This window comes from Branchiostoma lanceolatum, chromosome 8 (assembly GCF_035083965.1).
Source record: "Branchiostoma lanceolatum isolate klBraLanc5 chromosome 8, klBraLanc5.hap2, whole genome shotgun sequence".
NCBI classification, from domain to species: domain Eukaryota; kingdom Metazoa; phylum Chordata; class Leptocardii; order Amphioxiformes; family Branchiostomatidae; genus Branchiostoma; species Branchiostoma lanceolatum.
The window spans coordinates 14,772,361-14,787,126 of record NC_089729.1 but is presented as its reverse complement, the minus strand read 5'-3'; the positions used below and the strand labels follow the sequence as shown (position 1 = coordinate 14,787,126).

Here is a 14,766-nt window from a genome sequence, read left to right as displayed (position 1 = left end):
AACAATGTCATTCATTATTAAGTATCAAGGAAACAAGGACAAGAGCACACATTTTCTAATTTCTTTTATTACTATCTAAAAGGTATTAGATGAATTTTAATCGCCGATTCCCGCATTATTGTGCTAAATATCAATAAACTAATAAACGAATAAAATGTCTTTATGTTGCAATTAACGCAATGCGATCATGAATTTCCACCTTTTCGTCTGAGACATTTCTAATGAAATGTGTCTTTCTTCGAATAAATCAAGCATAGGTTAACCTCATTTAATGCCATACACATAGACGGCAAACTGCTTAGTAACTTTACAAAAGAAAAAAAAAACACCTCACAAGTTATCTAGCCAGACGTTTGAAACGTTTATTGAAGTAGAAAAAAATGTAAAAGACATAGACTTAACTAATTCATTCGCACAGAGTTATCAGTAGCAATGTTAACTCTCGGGTTTTAAATTACTTCTAATTGTTGTAGATTAACTCATAGTGCATGGATGGGGGGATGAGGACAGTGTCAATAACCTGGATGACACCGTTGGTTCCAGAGACCTGGGTGGCGATTGTGGCGTCATTCACCATGGTAGGTGCTGCAAAAGAATTATGAATAAAGGAAACAAAAATGTCAGGAACATTTAACAAATATGGATAGAGAGAGAACAGACAAAAATCAAAACAAGACTCGACACAACAACATGTGCCGGAACAAAAGATACTAAGACTCTCAATATAAGAAAGCAATAGTCTCCCAATATCAGTAAAAAGAGAGCTGAACATTATGTTTTCTGATGTTCTTGAAAGTTTATGACCAAGAACGTAAGATTTGAAAATGATGTCTCACTGAAGGTATTTGTGGACATTTTCTTGAAAAAATCCAACTCACCATCATTTGACGTCTTGATAGTCACGTCCATGCCTTGAACAGTCTTCAGCAAGTCCCCGTTGCGGAGCCCGGCTTCGTAATAGGCGCCGGCCACGACATGGTAGGTCAGGACGTTAGTTAGAGCAGTCACGTTCTTCAGCAGACCGTCCAGAACTCCGGCTGGCAGCTTGGCAAAGGCCTCGTTGGTGGGAGCGAACACAGTGAATGGTCCATCACCTACAAGGAGGGCGCATTATATAATGTATGATTATCAAAGTGCAATAAACAAACAAAGTAACTAGTCATTCTACGATTGGTCGAGATGAGTCAGCTGACAGTTCCAAGATGGCCAGTCCTAAACGTCAAAGGACAAGATGGCGGCGCCCATTGACTCATCATGGGTAATCTAAAAACAGAATAGATTTCTAGCTACATGACACCTGTAGAATTGACACTTGGCTGCTTTAGATAGGTAATTAAGATGGCAAAAGGAAAGAATGGAAAGCAGGAAGGTTAATGATAATATCAACCATTACATTTAAGAGTGGGAAAAGAAGGAAAATTCATGCAATCATGTCTAGTGATGTTGACCTTATAACTAGATTCCCATTATCGTTGAGGGTTGATGAAACAGCATTGAAAAATATCTAACGAAATTAAAAGATCTCTGACCTGATAGTGTTGGGACTAGACCAGCGGTGGTGACGGCGGTGACCAGGGTAGAGAAGTCTTTATTGCCGACAGCTATGTCCACGACTGTTCCCGTTGGGAGGGGGTACATGACCTGGCTGATAACGTGCACAACGCCATTGTCAGCAGTATTGTCTGGGTTTGTCACAGGAGCGCCCTCTGCCGTGATGACCTGGAATGACAGATAGTCTCAGTTTTTGTACTGCTGCGTCATTTTGTTTGTCGTTTGCTGTTTTCTGATTTTTATCTCCATGAAAAATGGAGATATAGTTTTGGGTGCATGTGTCTGTGTGTGTCTGTTTGTCTGTTTGTGCGTGTTTCCGGACTACTCTTGTCAGCATAACTCAAGAGCCTCTTGATGGATTACGATAATATTTGGTATGTGGGCGGGTGTTGTGAAGCCGAAATTCAAGGTCAATTTTGGACCCCCTGGTATGTGACCTTGGTACTGCAGCAAAACTTCCATTTTTGTATCTTTTGACTTGGACGTGCTATGGTCTTTATTTTTAGGTGGCAGATAGCTTGTGATGTAATAAAAAAGTGGTGTAGGTTTAGGCCCACTAGCAGCTTGCTCTGGAACTGCAGGGACGTTATTGTAAAAATCTTCTAAGGAGACTAACTGAGCAAAGGAACGACGTATTTCCATGAATTTCAGTATGCAGGTAGCTTAGATAGAGATATACACAATGAAGTGCAAATCTATATTTGCAGTGTTTTCCATTTTAAGACTCAAATGCATGTAACATGTAGTTTATGACAAGTGGAGCATCAACAGATACCAGTTATGCAAATGAATTCCTAATTTGCATCATTAATGCAAAAATGCCATAATTCATCTAATTGTATGGAAAATTATAGGACTGCCAATATTGCAACATGTGTAAGTTAGATAAAGGTGTTTATGACCAAGCATATATTATGTAAATGTATAAGTCATTTGCATAAACAGAATTATTCATGAAGATATGAGGTCTCCGAACTCTTCTTAACTCTGTAAATATTTTTTCCTTCTTTAATCACAAAGGTAAGGAAAATTGATTAAAACACATATTATGATATCTATCAGGTGATAAGCTAAAGACATAAATCTTAATATATTGATCTGTGATATTCTACTACAGCTTACAATTGGCTCGCTTGTGTCGTAGATGTTGACTCTTATCTTTGATCCTCCCAGAGACGGCACCAGGAGATTGTTCTTCAGATCAGTGGACAGTGCCTTGCCTGGAGCTACGTGGAACTCTAAAACCTAAGACAGAAAAAAGACCATCCGTGAATAATTTCATCAGATTGGTAAAAAGAAAAACCTGAAAGACAAAGTTCTTGATTCACAACCAAACAGTAACAACAGCCAACGTTTCCCGGTCACCATAACGGTAACTGTTGCGTGTCTTTGGGACACACATTGAAACCATGGGAACAACAATCAAAAACATTATAAAACCCAACTAATTCAATTTACTATACTAATGGATGCGAATTGACAGTGTATGGCGGAGAAAGGAGCTAATATATTCTATTTCAAAAAGGCTTGACACACATTGATATCTTAGTCGCGACATGAAGTTGTCTAGATACAAAGGTTTCTGACTCGCATTGAATTCAGACGAGTATGTGCACGTAGGATTGTGATGTGACGAAACCCCTGTTTTCACGTTTTATGTCATTTTTTCTGGGTCACTTTTCACCAAGGCTACACAAATTTCCGCAGCCCGCGGCTTGAATAGCTCATTAAAATGTATACTCTGGTTACTACTGGAAACGTTATAACACCTCCGTAGTGTATCTAAAATGTACAACAAAAAGGTCGCTATGGGGACATCAGAACATCAGTTTATTGACAACGATTCTTTTTAATCTTTCAAAATTATTCGACATTTGTTTTTTCATGAAGATTATAATCGGATGCATTGTGTGTCTTGTGGAGAGAACTGAAAACAAGTGATTTCTGCTCGTTACCGAGTGGTCTTTGATCATAGAAGTGATATCTATTTGTTAACGACAAGACGCCTACGTAATGTCATGGTCGGTAGAACGAAAAGGTCGCTAATAAGGCTCTATAGATATAAACCTTTCCGTTGCTATAGGAATATCTTTTCCTTAGCATTGGTTGCCATAGAGACATGGCATTGGTCAGAAAATGAACACTCTCAGCTGCTTGTGACTTTCACAAATTTTGACGTCATTTGGACAAGTATTATACCAGTTATGCTGTTTTCTTTTCAATCCATGGCATATCTGTCTCATTTGCATAAAGAGCCCTAGAACCATGATGTACCACCTGGACCATAGAACAACATACCTTACAATGATGTGCTACGAGACCAGTTTTTTTCAGGTATCTCCTCCTGGACCATAAGTGCTCATTAGAATCCTAGCTCATACTGAAGAGGATAATTTACAAGTCACAAGACACCTCTACAAAGGTATATATAACCATCTAACAATGGTTATATGAAGTACATACGCGGGCAATAGACTTCATGAAGAGAACCTAGCTCGACAACACTTATAGAAATGGGAAAATTGGAAAATCAAGTGTTTTCTGCCGGTAAGGAAAAAGAGGCAGGTAAGATTTAGAAGCTACAAGAGAATTTAGAGATCGCCACGTGGACATCAGAGCAAAGGTCAGTAAATAGGTCAGTTGGCAAGACGCTTATGACAGGCACGTGTTTTCTTTATTTGTGCTTAACACTCAGACAACACTATATAACCGGTAGATACACATTAACAGTAGGTGAATTAGTTTTCAACAGCTCTGTTTTAAAACAATGACCCAGTCTTAAGTTATTAAGTACGTGACTTGTTAAGAATATCACTGTTCGTTAGTTCAGTTTGGGTTCAGTTCTGTATAGCATTGCAGCAATGTTTGCGGTCGTAATCTTTTCTTTGAGAAAGGGGGCGTGACAGTGAAGTGTCATTAGTACATACGATTACCTGTGCCCGCTACTGCTGATATCCATCTCGTAAACGTACGGTCGTTGCTGTTTGCATTTGTCGATGCCATCTTGACGAACGGTACACGTACAATTTACTACCACGCTTTGTCCAAATATCAATGTATTAAGCCCTCCTGCACTTTCTTTTTCAATAATCTTTCTTTTACCATTTTTGACGATGGTATATGTGTTATTTAAATATTTGTGTTTGAACAATGCACAACCATGTAGATCATAAAAAAAGAGAGGCTAAAGGTGGCTGAGTTATATAATTGACCTATTTTTTTTACCCTACCTGTGTCAAGAGAGTTTTGTTGGATTCCAGGGTCTTCACTAGTTCTGGGGGCAGGGCAGCAAACGCAGCGTCTGACGGCGCAAATACCGTGAATGGGCCTAGACAAGAACGACATATGATATGAGGCAAGATATTTAGAGAAATGCAACACTTGTTAACACTCACTTGACTACCAGACTACATTAACTAAAAAAACTGAAAATATATTCATAACAACGTTGTCTACTTTGAAGCACTTTAGATATTTGCAACACATTTAAATGTCTGTGTATCACGAACAGAGCAGTCAAAAAATCCAACTTAACTATACCTTTGCCTTCCAGAGCAGACACTAGACCGGCCGTCTGTACCAAAGATATCAGCGTCTTTTCCGTCCCGAGCTTTTGAAGAACGTCTACCACCGTGTCGGCGTGGGCACTTGCCGCAAAGGCGAAGCAAAACACAGCAACAACTGCAAACTTCATGTTTAGACTCTTACAATGTTAACGAACCAGCAAAATCTAGAGAGAATTTGAAGAGTGGACTAAATTATCATGGAAGTCCTTGTTATATTATCTTCGATGCTAGATAAAGGAATTTACGAGGAGTTTGATTGGTCGAAAGATCATGTGCTTCCTCGGGTGATAAACATGTGCTTCCTCATGTGATCAACCGTGTTATGGAACTCGAGCCAATATTAGGTAAGTCTCAGACAACTATTAGGTAACTTCTAGGTACACGACCTTTGACCTGACGCCTGATGGTCATACGAAAAGCACGTGCTTTTGTGTATGTACGGTTCTCATGATATATTTCTCTCTCTCTTTCTCTCTCTCTCTTTCTTTCTCTCTCTTCTGTCTCTCTCTCTTTCTCTCTCTCTCTTCTCTCTGTGACTCCGTTTTCGTGTCTCTCTCTCTTTTCCTCACTCTCTGTGCATGCGTGTGTCTGTGTGGTCGTGTGTGTGTGCGCGCGTGTATCAGATGTTGTCATTATCTCCGTACGTCTGTCTGTCTGTGTTACTGTTCGTGTGTGTGTGTGTCAGTGTGTCTAGAAGAAAAAAAAGCTCTTTCTGCAATTCCCAAAACACTATGCACTTTGTATGCAGGATTACAACACGTCCGAAATGCTATCCAAATATGGAATAAATGGGCTGCAAAGGAATAGGAATTATTTTGGTGTTTCGGGTTGTGCATTTAGAATATAAGAGTCATCGGTTCGAATCCCTGCCTGGCAGACCTCAGTGTTGTGCACTTTACATATATTTCCTCTCTTAGGTGAAAATGAGTACCTAGCTTCGATTAGTGACGTCCTCTTCGATGGGACGTAAAGCCGGAGGTCCCATGTTTGAGGAGAGCACACTTATCGAAAGAGTAGGAGACAATCTCGGTGTGAGTGGATCAAATAGATCTATCCAGATACTAGTATACAGTCTGTGCTGTTCAGTACAAACCTGGTGTGTTACATGTGTTAGTATGCAATACAAACAAATCCCGACAAGGTAATTAGTCACCTATTATGTTATTATCCCTCCACAAATGTGCTAAATCTCAATAAAGAGATATTCTCTCTATCTATCTCTTTCTCTCTTTCTTTCTTTCTCTCTTTCTTTCTTTCTTTCTCTCTCTTTCTTTCTTTCTTTCTCTCTCTCTCTCTCTCTCTTTCCCTCTCTCTGCCACACATACACATAATGTAGACTTCACACAAGACCAAAGACAACCACACAAGTTATTTAGTCTGACGTTTAAAACGTTTATTTACAGAAGTAAAAACAAAAGGCATAGACTTAACTAATTTGTTCATAGCAGTAGCAAAACGGTTTAATTCTCGTTGTAGATTAACTCATAGTGCATGGATGGGGGGATGAGGACGGTGTCAATAACCTGGATGACACCGTTGGTTCCAGAGACCTGAGCTGCGATGGTGGCGTCATTCACCATGGTACCTGGAAAAAATAATAATAAAGGAAAATTAATATCAAAACCATCAAGAAATATAGAACAGACACATACAAAAACGAAGCAAGAACAACATTTGACTGAGCAAGAAAAAAAACATACAAAGAGAAATGAGTGGTAAGTTAAGCATAGAAATAATTTAAAAAATGTAAGTAACTAAGCATAGAAATAATGAAAAGAAAAATTAAATTCGTCGTAAGTTAACCATAGAGATGATAAGAACATAATAAAAAGACGAAAATTTTTAGAATGTCTAGAGAGTTATGCTCATGCACGTAAAAGTTATAAAAGGATGCCTAAGCATTATGAGGATATTTTTAGACATTTTCTTGAAAAAGCTAACTCGCCATCATTTGACATCATGATAGTCACGTCCATCCCTTGAACAGTTTTCAGCATGTCACCGTTGCGCAGCCCGGCTTCGTAAAAGGCGCCGGGGAGGACGTGGTAGGTCAAGACGTTAGTCAGAGCAGTCACGTTCTTCAGCAGACCGTCCAGAACTCCGGCTGGCAGCTTGGCAAAGGCCTCGTTGGTGGGCGCGAACACAGTAAAAGGTCCAGCACCTACAATGAGAGCGCAGAACACGTTCAATTACTTGTAGTCATTTTACGATTGGTTGGAATTAGTCAGCTAATTGTTCCAAAATGGCCGACTCTTAAGGTCACAAGCAACTATTCATTCTACGATTGGTCGAAATGGGTCAGCTGACGGTTCCAAGATGGCCGACCCTTGAGGCCACAGGACAAGATGGCGGCACCCATCGACCCAATGGTAAAACAGACCAGAATTTGGTACTTAAAACTCGTAAAAGTGATACGTGGGCTTTGTAAATAGAGATGGGATATGACAAAGGAAGGAATAGAAAACAGGATGGTTATATAACAATATCAACCATTTAAAATTGATAAAAGAAGGACATTTCAAAGCAATTTCGTCTAGTGATGTTGACCTTACAGCTAGATTCCAATCATCGTTGAAGGTCAAAAATGCAAAAGTGAAGATTTAATTAGACTTTACTATTATCTTAGTATCTTACCAGACAGAGTTGCGACTAGACCCGCCTTGGAGACGGCAGTGACCAGGGTAGAGAAGTCTTTATTGCCGACAGCTATGTCCACGACTGTTCCCATTGGGAGGGGGTACATGACCTGGCTGATGACGTGCACAACGCCATTGTCAGCAGTCTTGTCTGGGTTTGTCACAGGAGCACCCTCTGCCGTGATGACCTGGAATTACAGAAGGTCCCAGTTTTCATACAAATGCTATATTTTGCATATTAATTGTTATCTTTTTTTTACTTTTAGGTCTGTGAACAACATTTCATTTCCATCGCAATCTTATCACAGGTGACAGACATTCAATATAACTCATATCATGAACTTGTTTTTATGACATGCATTGGGTGATGAACAGATCACGACATAAACCTTAGAAAGTCGATCTTTGATATAGTACTCCTGCTTACAGTTGGCTCGCTAGCATCGTAGATGTTGATCCTGATCTTGGGTCCTGACAGAGATGGCACCAGGAGATTGTTTTTCAGGTCGGTGGACAGCGCCTTGCCAGGAGCTACGTGGAACTCTAAAACCTAAGACAGACAAAGAGAACAATACTTTTTATAACCCACATAAATTCGCATAACCCAGGTAAAAGCTACCGCTGTAAGTGCTACCGTTCTTATTGCATATTGTATGTTACCGTGGTTATACCATGGTTAGCCCTGTATGATAGCCTCCGGCTAGTTGAGCAGCAATGGCTGTATGTCATTTTATACAGCCTAATAAGTCAAATCAAATCAAATTTCTTCATATCTGTAAATGACTGAAATACAAAGTTCTTGAGTTACAACCAAAGAGTTACGACAGCCGACGTTTTCCAGTCAAACGTGAATTGTTGCGTGTCTTTGGAACACACATTGAAACCATATGAAGACAACAATCAAGAACAGTATATAAGACGACTACCTTGATTTATACGCAGACTGAGAGTATGGCGGAGAAAGCAAATAGTGCATTTCATTTCGGAAAAACTTCAAACATCTTGTTCAGATTTGTTTTTTTGTCTTCTGTACTGACATTGTCTAGAATTTCTTGACATTTTGATCAAATCCTAGACTAATAACTGTTATCTTTGGTTGATATTGTTTTTGTTGCCATTTGTATTCGCCACTGATCAGTCACTATTAGTTCTTTTTGTTATTTATGTTCTCATAATTTGTTGATATGGACTTTTCATATTCATTTGTCAACATTAGTTCTGTTTAATATGAATATGTTGTTATCTTTGGTTGATACTGATTTTGTTATATTTATTTGCCAATGAGGCTGTTATTACTATTATTTTGATATTACTTATATTTGCGAAGTAGTCCATTTCTATTTCCACCTTTACTTATTGTTTTGGATCCGTGGCTTATGTTCCTTTTCCTGTTTTTCTCTTGTTCAGGGGAGTGGCAAATTTCCTTCGACAAATGACGTTTTTCTACGAACGTCTCTGAAAAACAAGATTCAAGACATTTCTGCCCGCCACTTATCCACCTTTGATCATGAAACAACAGGAAATTCTATCTAATTGTTAACGACATGACGCCTACGCAGTGCGTAGTCAGTAGAATTAAAAGGTCACCAAGTGCGCATCAGAACTATAGTTCAGAAGAGGTTTGTTTACAACGCTTTAATTGAGAAACTTCTGCTACAAAGTTATATATAGTAATAACCATCTTCCAGTGGCAATGTTAAGTACACACGTACGCGATATACTTCAAGAAGAGAACCTTGACAAGACTTAAAGAAATGTACCCTGGGCGCCAGACTAGTACCGGGTCGCTAGCGATTTCCTTCGCTGGCCCAAGAACAGTCAGCCCGCCCGTTCTTAATCAACGCTCCGGGGAGTTGAGCCCGTGGGTGTGTTGGTAAGACCGGTCAACTCCCTGGCTAGAAATCCCCCGGTGCGCTAATTAGGGTTCTGCGGGCTGGGGTCTCTGTGCCGCCGAAGGAACTGACTACAAGGTACCGGCTAGAAGGAACCGGCTAAAAGGCCCGATAAACAGTCTGGAACCCAGGGTAAAGAAATGGTGTCGTCAATTGTTTTCTGCCGGTTAGTAAGAAGATGCGGTAGTGTAAAATTCAGAAGCTACGAGGGAAAGATCACCACCTGCACATCAGAGCAAAGGCCACTATTAAATAGGTCAGTTTGCAACACGCTTATTACAATCGCGTGTGTTCTTCATTTGTACAATTGTGTGTGCTTAACACACAACACTATGTAACTGATGACTTAACATTAAAATAGGTGCATTACTTTCGAGAAGTTCTGTTTTCAAGCCAAACCCAATGTGGAATTCTGAAGCACTTGCTAACGATGTCACTGTTCCTTTGGGTTCAGGTCTGTCTGGCATTGTTGTACTGCTTGCAGTAGTAATTGTTTCTTTGAGAAAGGAGGCGTGGCAGCATAGAGTCGTTACGCTCACACGTAAGATTACCAGCACCCGCTACTGCTAATATCCGTTTTGTAAAGCCCCCCTCTCACAAGACCCGCGGCACGCTGGCGGCGTCGCTGCGGCCGATGGAATTGACAAAGCACTCAACGAATTTCATCGACAAAAACAGAATCTTATTAAGCTTTGTGTGTTTTGCTGTCTTTTTGGTCATATTTGTACGTTTTGAATGATGCTCCCATTATAAAGTCAAGGTTAACATAAATCCAGTTTAGGACGCAGTGACGCCGCCAGCGTGCCGCGGGTCCAGTGAGAGGGGGGCTTAGACTGTCGTTGCTATCTGCATTCGTCGATACCATATTGTTGCTGGACGGTAGACGTAGGTTTTGCAAAGTAAGTGACCTATTTTTTTTTTTTTACCCTACCTGTGTCAACAGAGTTTTGTTGGATTCCAGGGTCTTCACCAGTTCTTTGGGCAGGGCAGCAAACGCAGCGTCCGACGGCGCAAACACCGTGAAAGGACCTATAAAAGAACGACATAGAATACAGTTTAGAAACTTTCTTTCAAAATAGAGAAATGCAAGCAAAATGTAACATTTGTTAACACACATTTGCTTCCCAAACTTACATTTGAGATTTACATAATGAATGGACGTGTGGCGTAATGGCAGGGTGTTCGGCCCAGAACCAAGGGGCCCCGATTTCGAATCCCCCTGACGCCACCGATATAGTGTCCTTGGGAAAGGCACTTAACACGACTTTCCTCACTCCACAAAGGTGTAAAAATGGGTATATGTACGTGGCACTGATAATATAAGTTATGAAACACTTGAGTCCAGTGCAACGTTGTCCTTGCCTGTCAAAAAGCGAAGTAAAAGTAGGACTCAAAAGATATTCATAACAGCACTTTAGATATTCGCAACACATTTAAATACCTATATATCACGAACAGAACAGTAAAAAAAATGCAACTTAACTATACCTTTGCCTTCCAGAGCGGACACCAGACCGGCTTGCTGTACCAGCGCTATCAGCGTCTTTTCCGTCCCGAGGTCTTGCAGCACGTCTACAACCGTTTTGGCGTGTGCACTTGCCGCAAAGGCGAAGCAGAACACAGCAACTACGAACTTCATGTTTAGTCTCTTACACCTTGAACAAACTTGTAAAATCTAGTACTAACTTGAAGAGTGGACTGAATTATCATGGAAGTGAGTCTTTGTTATATATGCCCTTCGTTGCTAGGTAAAGGAATTTACGGCGAGGAATTTGATTGGTCGAAAGATCATGTGCTTCCTCATGTGATCAACCGTGTTATGTAACTTGAGCCAACGTTAGGTAACTTCTAGGTACACGACCTTTGACCTGTTGCCTAAGAAAGACAACGTTGCATAAGAAAAGCAACGTTGCATAAGGAAAGCACGTGCTTCTTTGTTTATGAAAGGGCCTTAATCGGTGTTTAAACGTCTCTCTTTGTCTATCTCTCTTTCTATCTATCTTTCTCTCTCAATTTGTGCGTGTATCATGTATTAATCAGGTTAAAGATTGTAATCTGGCAAAATCTAGATTCATATCATTTAGATCAATGGATTGGCTTAAAGCTCATAATCTATAAATGGGAGACCACCCTAACACATTGCCAACACCCTGATCGGAGTCTATGTCGACAGATCGCTATAAAAAATTAACGGTTCTCAGTGGCAAATGTGCTAGATGTTGGCACATCGGCAACCAAATCCGCAGTGTGTTTTTTGGCACACAGTTTAACAGATTAGCCAAATAGGCTCGGTGGGCGTCACTCCACCGTCCGGGAAGGTAATGTAAAGTGCCTTTCCCAAGGGCACAACGTCGGGGCCTAGTGAGTATCGAACTCGGGACCTATTGATTCCGAGTTCAAGGCTCTAAACGTTACGCCACGCCGACGTCTCACAGATCGCTATGCTGCTAGTGAAATTGTTTCTTTGAGAAAGGGGGCGTGGCAGCATTGTGTCGTTACGCTCATATGTAAGATTACCAGCGCCCGCTACTGCTAATATCCGTCTTGTAAAGCCCCCTCTCACTCTCAAACCTGCTAGTGAGGTTGCAATCTCGGCCCTGTCATACTTATCGATCTAGTTACGAAGTCAACATATCAAGCATGAAATATCCAGTAATCTTAGCTACGTACGAAAAAAATAATAACATTGTTCAACAACACACTTTCTTACCTTGTTCCTATAACAGTTGATTTTCTATATTCGATATGATTTCGGATATATCATAAGATGGCTATGTTGTCATATTCATATCGCAAAATCATTTTTTAACCGTTTGAATGCTAATCATTTTGCGGAACATTAATTGTTTGATAATTGAACCAGGTGCACCAGTCGTTAGATTAATTTGACACGAAGCATGATCTCAATTCTAAATTTAGTTGATTGGTATCAAAAATAAATAGTTTATAAATAAATCTTTATCTTTTTAATGTCAAGTAATTGTGAGCGTGAGAAGAATACAAAGCACATATTAATCACATTATTATGAATGTACATTCATAAATAATGTGTTCTCATGCCGTATGCGTATTTAATGTAAAAATACTCACAAACCTGTTTTTGCTTAAGGCCATACCGATTTAATCACATGGATGGCATCCTCTGGGCACGTAAAAACTGATGTAACCAATTACTTTCAGCATAAAATCTATTGTTTAGGAATGTTGAGTAAGTTACTGAATACACAGTATATCATGTAATGACTTTTTTAATTATTATCATTTTCTTTTTCCTGGAGCTTGGAGGACACATCATTCGGCCGGGGCTAGCTTGAAATGCATTTATCGGCTTCGTTGCACTGATGATGACTGATTTACATGGCAAGAATATATTGCAATGGGAAAAGAGGCATTCTACTACGACCTGAGTATCCATTTACGGCATGTATTCGCTCATTTTAAAGATTCTTTGTATGACTCACAGTATTGCCTTTTTTTTTAGGGGCGGGGAGAAAATTGCAGTCGCGGATGCGGTCCAAGTAATCAAGTCGGCCTAAGGGTAAAGGTTCCCCGGCCTTTTTGAGGCCGTAAGGGTAGTGGCGTATTTGTACTGTCTGGTTTTCAAACAGATTGTCATGGGATTGTCAAGGAATTGTCATGGGACCGTTTACTGTACCCACCCTATGGTAAAAGCAAACAGACATATCATTAACCTAATTCCAAAATAAGATTTAGTAGTCGTTTAGTGTTTGCTTATCATGTTGTCTTAACTGGCATGTTCACATAGGTAAACGTACGCTTGTGTACTCGCCCCCTTATACCTTCCAAAACAATGCTATGTACCTTCGGTCAACACTGGCTTAACAATCTCTGGGGCGTCTGTATGATACACGTGCATGGCTTCGCCAAATGATTATAAAGGCCATTTGATAACAGCTACCTTTTTTCAACTCAAACCTGATCCGAAAGTCACTCCGAGGCCGAGGTTACAGGTGTCATATACTTGTATATAACTACAGCATTTCTTCTCCTTAGGTAAGAAACATCATGAGACTAGCTCAACTCACAAGCCGACCTAATGAAAGAAGCATAGGTTACGAAGGCTACTCGGGAAATTCCCTTCCCAAATGTGACCGGAATGTGTTTTTTTTTATCCACTCACACTAGGAAGCATCCCCTCTTGTTTAAGGTTCTTCTTTAAGGACGTAATTGTGTTTAGATTTGGAGGGCAGAGCTCATCCATTTCCTTCCACCACCTTTCATCTTCTCAACCAAAGTTTGGTATCAATTTTGCATCAAGGTGTCAAATGCTTTTCCCAAGGACACACTGTACTAGCCAGAAACGCCAGGAATCGTCCCCGTTAACCTCTTGATCTTGCGTCCGTTAGCCTAGCCACTCGGCTATTCGACGCCCGTGCCATTCGACGCCACCGGGAATTGTAGGTAAATCGTGATAAAAATTTGGTATCGCCAGTCGTTACTGGAAAATGCCATCTTTATTAAACGTGCGACGCCCGCTGGTTACCCGCTCCTCTCCCCATTGCCACCCAGAGAACGGCAACCCGATTCTAGGACGACAAGACTGATGTTTGAATTTGACAAGGCGTGACCGTTCAAAGATCGTTAAACCGTGCAACGGAGGCTACACAAATTCGGCAAATTTATCAACCGTCCTTCAGCGGGTGCCCAAAGGCCTCCAGAGTCTTCTAATCAACTCAATCATCTCTCAATGATGTCCAAGGTCTCTCCATGATCCTTCAACGACTTTTCAAAGATGTCTATGGTCTTTTGATGTCCTTTCTTTGATCCCAACTTGGAGATGCAAGGTTCTTCCGATGATCTTTCAAACATCTCAATGACCATTGAATGTTCAACGGGTCCTTTGAAAGTAAAATCTCAGCTGACTGCTGAGGCCGAGGAAAAAATACGCGTTTCTAGGCTGGTTTCCCAACCGATATAAGTCCTTTGAAGATAAAGTCTTGACTGTTGAGAATGAGTAAACAATACCGTGTTTCTGGTTACCTGACCGACCCTAGCAAAAACCTGCCGACCCTAGACTCTTTGGTGGGTCGACCGCTGGCAAGGTACATACAATTTCCAATCTGACATCTGAGTGATAAAATTCAAAGTAGTGCTGTAAAT

At 40.5% G+C, this 14,766-nt stretch overlaps 2 protein-coding genes across 2 annotated transcripts; both read right to left on the bottom strand.

The window, feature by feature from the left end:
* Positions 1–49: 49 nt before the first annotated feature.
* On the bottom strand, positions 50–5,321 carry LOC136440173 (transforming growth factor-beta-induced protein ig-h3-like). The gene is made up of 6 exons (XM_066436048.1): positions 5,092–5,321; positions 4,782–4,879; positions 2,674–2,796; positions 1,530–1,719; positions 879–1,094; positions 50–585 (listed from the first exon to the last, which is right to left on the bottom strand). The coding sequence occupies exons 1-6, from the start codon at positions 5,243–5,245 to the stop codon at positions 461–463; spliced, it is 906 nt and encodes a 301-aa protein (XP_066292145.1). The 5' UTR covers positions 5,246–5,321; the 3' UTR covers positions 50–460.
* A 1,179-nt stretch (positions 5,322–6,500) lies between these two features.
* Positions 6,501–11,375, bottom strand: LOC136440174 (protein sll1483-like). The gene is made up of 6 exons (XM_066436049.1): positions 11,134–11,375; positions 10,577–10,674; positions 8,181–8,303; positions 7,752–7,941; positions 7,063–7,278; positions 6,501–6,702 (listed from the first exon to the last, which is right to left on the bottom strand). Exons 1-6 carry the CDS (start codon positions 11,282–11,284, stop codon positions 6,578–6,580), a joined length of 903 nt encoding a protein of 300 aa, XP_066292146.1. The 5' UTR covers positions 11,285–11,375; the 3' UTR covers positions 6,501–6,577.
* Positions 11,376–14,766: the final 3,391 nt, after the last annotated feature.

Excerpts from the sequence above, each read along its gene's own strand:
- LOC136440173 (XM_066436048.1), bottom strand. The coding sequence starts at position 5,245 with ATGAAGTTTGCAGTTGTTGCTGTGTTTTGCTTCGCCTTTGCGGCAAGT. Across the intron at positions 2,797-4,781 it reads ACAAAACTCTCTTGACACAG|GTTTTAGAGTTCCACGTAGC; the intron begins GTAGGGTAAAAA and ends TTTCTGTCTTAG. Across the intron at positions 586-878 it reads TATCAAGACGTCAAATGATG|CACCTACCATGGTGAATGAC; the intron begins GTGAGTTGGATT and ends ATTCTTTTGCAG.
- LOC136440174 (XM_066436049.1), bottom strand. The coding sequence starts at position 11,284 with ATGAAGTTCGTAGTTGCTGTGTTCTGCTTCGCCTTTGCGGCAAGTGCA. Across the intron at positions 7,279-7,751 it reads TCTAGTCGCAACTCTGTCTG|GTGCTGGACCTTTTACTGTG; the intron begins GTAAGATACTAA and ends CTCTCATTGTAG. Across the intron at positions 6,703-7,062 it reads TATCATGATGTCAAATGATG|GTACCATGGTGAATGACGCC; the intron begins GCGAGTTAGCTT and ends TATTTTTTCCAG.